This window comes from Culicoides brevitarsis, chromosome 1 (assembly GCF_036172545.1).
Source record: "Culicoides brevitarsis isolate CSIRO-B50_1 chromosome 1, AGI_CSIRO_Cbre_v1, whole genome shotgun sequence".
Lineage (NCBI taxonomy): Eukaryota > Metazoa > Arthropoda > Insecta > Diptera > Ceratopogonidae > Culicoides > Culicoides brevitarsis.
In genome coordinates, this window is record NC_087085.1 from 28,526,639 (window position 1) to 28,531,512 (window position 4,874).

General features: G+C 33.0%; 1 protein-coding gene across 1 annotated transcript; it reads right to left on the minus strand.

The window, feature by feature from the left end:
* Positions 1–469: 469 nt before the first annotated feature.
* LOC134837577 (cytochrome P450 4d2-like) lies at positions 470–1,853 on the minus strand. Its single transcript, XM_063852960.1, has 2 exons — positions 1,411–1,853; positions 470–1,349 (listed from the first exon to the last, which is right to left on the minus strand). The coding sequence occupies exons 1-2, from the start codon at positions 1,851–1,853 to the stop codon at positions 470–472; spliced, it is 1,323 nt and encodes a 440-aa protein (XP_063709030.1).
* Positions 1,854–4,874: the final 3,021 nt, after the last annotated feature.

Genomic DNA, 4,874 nt, shown 5'->3' on the forward strand with positions numbered 1-4,874 from the left:
CCTGGAACGGAATCTCAAGCACGAAAAATTCACACAAAGAAGCAATCGTAAAAAGATTTTTTTTTTGTTTGATGTGATTTCATGAGAAGGCGATGTGAGCTGTGATTAAAGACGATGGACTTTTTGCCTTGCAGGAGAAAAACTTGCAGCAAGTAACTCCCAAATCACTAAAACAAACATCGGGGAGCAGCAATAGTGAAACAATAGAAAGGGCGTTGCAGAACAAGTTCTTATTTTTTGCACGTATCAAGGGTAGCTCATTGAAAAAATATCGACTTTAATGAAATTTTTTAGGTGAGTCAAAGAGTTGTGATATTGAATTATCTACCTTTCCAAAAATTTTTGTATTTTATATTGCTTTCAAAAATACATTCACCATTAAATTATCTTATTTTTTTTTTTTTGTAAAACTTATAATTAGAATTAAAACTCATTGTTTAAATTAAAACTTATAAGTTTGGCTATTGGGCTATTGGCTACTGGGTCTTTTTTGGAACTTCAGTGGAAGACCATTTCTAAACTTGAGAACAAAAAAATTATGCATCAAATCTTCTTTAAAATTTTTATCTGCCAACCTCCACTGAAATTTCGACACTAACTTTACCAGAATCGTTTTCATCTCGAACATGGCATATTTCTGTCCGATGCAATTTTTCAAGCCAGCAGAAAATGGTAGAAAAACATTTTGACCAAAATACTCCTTGTTAAATCGATCCGGATTGAAGACTTCTGGGTCTTCAAAATTTTTCTCATTGTGTTGAATCCCATATGTGTTCAAAATAATTGCTGTATTTTTGGGAACCATGAAATCTCTGACAGGCAAATCCTCAACCGGCTCTTTGACGATCGAGAATACCGGAGGAAATAATCTAAAAGATTCTTTCAAGACATTATCTAGGTAAGATAAGGAGTTTAGGTCTCTTAATGTCAAAGGACCACTTTGGATTTTTGTTTTTATCTCTTTAAAAACTTTTTCTTGCTCTTCTGGATGCTTTGCGAGCAAATATACGGTAAAACTCAAGGCAGTGGCTGTAGTAAAGTATCCGGCAGATATAAAAAATTTCACTTCGTTCGAGATTTCTGAATTCGTGAGAGATCTTCCATAGATGTTTCCTTGCAACAGAATATCAATCAGAACAGAGGGTTTTTTAGTTTTTGATTCTTCTGTGTAAACTCGGGTTTTAGTGTCTTTTAATAGCTTTTCACGTCTTTCCATAATGATTTTGTCAATCCAATTATTTACAATAGTAACATTTTCTGACCAAATTTTATGGTACTTGGTAAATCTAAAAATCCAATTTACAGCCAGATATCCATGTAATAATCTTTTTTCATAAATTTCTCCGAGTCTGAAACAAAAAAAAATCTAAAAATACATTGATTTATTAGAATTTTAATTAAAGTACTTACATTTCATTTGCATCAATTACCAGATGATTTGAGTTCAACTGAGCATTTGATGTTGTAGCTGTTAACGTTTCCGTAATTATATCCAGCGTCAGAGCATAAATTTTCGGCATAAAATTCAGTCCATCAGAAGTTTCCATTTCCTTTTCAATTATTTCAATGAAAATTTCCGTATGTTTCTCGTAGATAGAAATAAAACTCTCAAGTACTTTAAAGTGAAATCCAAAATTTGTCAAAGCTCGCATTTTGTGCCATTTGTCACCCTCAGATGTGAGTATGCTATCTCCGAACCACGGTTTTAACATTTTTTTCATTAAAATAGATTTTTCGAATTTTTCGTTGTTCAAAACTGCTTCTGCAACTTTTGCATCTCTTGAAATGATTGTTTTGACGTGTCCTAGACTTAACTGATAAGTATCTCCATAAATGTCATGATATTCGTTCATTATCTTCAAAACTGTCATTAGTGAAATTACTTAAAATTTTTTTAATATAAAAAATAAATCTTACTGTATTTATTCCTTATATGAGGTAAAATCTCCAAATAGTGACCAATTAAATGATGTCCTGTAGGACCAGGAAGCTCAATTTTGGTACCATTAAGATAATCTCGATGAAAGTAGAAGAAAATCAAAAAAATGATTATTAAAATTGCGTAAAAAAGAAACATTCTTAACAAGTGCTAGATTGCAATTGAGACAAATTTCGTTTAGTCGTCTCATTTTGATTTTTAAATCCATGCAAAAAGTTCATTTGCAATAAAAAAAAACCAATATTAACATAAGAGGAGACACTAATTTTGTAAAAAAAAGTTATTTAGCTTTGTGTTAAAAACGTGATTCGAATTCGAAGAGTTTATATTTTTAGTTCGGGTTTCGAAGGTTTTTGTTTATTTTTTGAATTTTTAAGCTTAAGAACCATCAAGAAGACATCCAAAGAAATTTTTCGTAATTTTTGATGAATTTCAAACTTAAGAATCATCAAACTGGCATTCAAAGAAATTTTCCGTATTTTTCGATGAATTTAAAGCTTTAATTCTGAGAAAGAATTTAGTGAACTACCCCTTACCTCATAGAACATCCAACAACTCTAGATTATCGTCCATGACACGCTGTTAACATAATTTTATGGGTGCTAATAAAACACTTATTATAAATATGAGACGATGATGATGAGACGAAGACTTTATCGCTAAACTGGCACAATGAACGTTATTGTTTTTGCACAAAACTCAAATAATCTCGTGATGTAATTTTTGCCTCTAAATAAATATTTGCTCTGAACACAAAGAACGATAAATAACTTCTTGCATGACATCTAGACATCATTTTAAAATATGAGAACCGGGTAATGAGGAGAGAAAAAATGTGGTTTTCACTTATTAAACTTTTGATTGTTTGTATAAAGTTCAGAGTAATAATGATGATGATGATCGTAAATGTTGTTAATTTTTTTTTTTTGTTGGCGAGCCAAGCAAACCGCACACTGCAGCACAGCACAAACGGAAATAGGTCGTTAAATCATTTAAGGATGATATCTCGTGAATATTTTCTTGGAATGGCTCGAATTTTTTTTACGACAACAACTGAAAAATTCCTTTTCTCTCTTTCTCGAGATTGTAAGATGAAGCAAAATGTGGTCTGATCACGAAACGTCATTTTTGTCCAAATCAACTTTTGACACCGTTCATCTGGCACGGAATAAATTTTAATAATTTTTTGTTTAGAGAGAGACGCTTTTTAATAAAAAAAATGAAAAAAATACTTACAAACAATCATCATTTGAGATAGACGATAATTACATGTTTCGTTCGAGTGAGACTGAGTCATGAAACCTCATCTCGCAACACACGAAGAGTACAACGCAACTTGCAGGAAACTTAGGTCAGTTGGATGATATAATTAATGTGTGTTTTAACCTTTTTTATATCCAATATTGCTTAGAGTTCATCTCGGATAAAGCTGTGGATTTTTAAGACGCGATGCATGAGTTTTGTAAGAGGTTTTGGTTAACAAAATTTCAGGTCGAAAGTTTTGATGTCCATCCGAAATTTTTTTTCTCTAAAGTATTGAGACCTATGGCGAGAATCAACAACCCTATGGGACAATGAGGTTTTTTTTAAGAAAATAAGGCCATACGAACTTTCATCGGAGGTTTTTAAGTCTTTATTTTTTTGAAAAACAGTTTTTTTTCCCAAAAATGTATAGATATCGAAAACCTCCAAAGAAAATGTGTAGGGTAAAGTTTTCAAGCCCTAAAGCCTTTAAAGAAGGTCACATTGTTTCCTTGGTAAAACAAAAAATCAAATTCATGATGATAAATAATTCAGAAGGCTAACGCCGTATCACATTGGCAAACAGATATTTCTATGGATTGAAACGACAACTGAGGTCACGGGAACTAACCAAAGCCACAAAAGTACCCTATGGGCGAAAAACGGGACAGATTGATTACTTAAGGGATCAATCTGATCCCCTTTCGAATCGGTCATCTGCTGACCCAAACATTTGAATCATTCAAGAGATCATTTTGATCCCTTAAGAGGTCCTTTAAGTCCCTTAAGAGGTCCCTATAAGATCCCTTAAGGTATCAAATTGATCTCCTGGAGGAGTTAAAGTGATCTCTTGAAGGGATGAAATTGACCGCTTAAAGGGATCAAATTGACCTCTTAAGGGTCCATATTGATCTTCTAAGGGATCAGATTGAACCCTTAATGGATCAAATTGATCCCTTAAGGGATCAAACAATTCCCTTAAGGAATCAATTTGACTTCTAAGGGGTCAACCTGATCCCCTAAGGGATCAGTCTGACCCGTTTTTCGCCCACATGCAGGCGCGTAGCGTCATAGGGGCAATATGGGGGCAATGCCCCCCCAAAAATTATAAGTTTTCAATGGAAATTTTCAGAATTTGGGGATCAAAATTTAAATTTGTTCTGTTTGCCCCCCCAAAAATTCTTGGTTCGCTACGGCGCGCCCCTGCCCATAGGGTAACCATCTACAAGACCCTCATTCCCTCTTTAGGCCAGTTCTCACTTAAGGAAGTAAATCATAGTCGATTACAAAAACTGACGAGAGACTACTGCAGATCTTCAAAAAGTAAGTTCTTCTTTTTATATTTCCATTAATTATCCTAAAAAACCTAAATTTTTATAAAAATTTTAAAAAAGTTAAAAATTTAAAATTATTATTGCCTAAAAACCTTAAAAAATCAAAAATCAAACCACGACGACTTTTTAAATTAATTTTTTCATTAACAAATAAAGTTAAATAGTCAGACATCAGCGACGTCATCACGCTCGTCTCTAAGATTTGCCTCATGGGCTAAATGTTCGTTTAACATGAACCACCGAACGAAGAAAAAAAACTAATATAGAAGTAAGTTAATATTATTCAGAGTAACCTGTCGCACCAACCAACATTATATACACTGTGGTCTTATTACGACACCGAAATATTTCATTTTTCC

What these genes read in the sequence shown, in the direction of transcription:
- LOC134837577 (XM_063852960.1), bottom strand. Translation starts at nt 1,853, where the DNA reads ATGAACGAATATCATGACATTTATGGAGATACTTATCAGTTAAGTCTA. An exon ending in GTAATTGATGCAAATGAAAT is followed by an intron (nt 1,350 to 1,410) that starts GTAAGTACTTTA and finishes TTTTTGTTTCAG; the next exon opens with ACTCGGAGAAATTTATGAAA.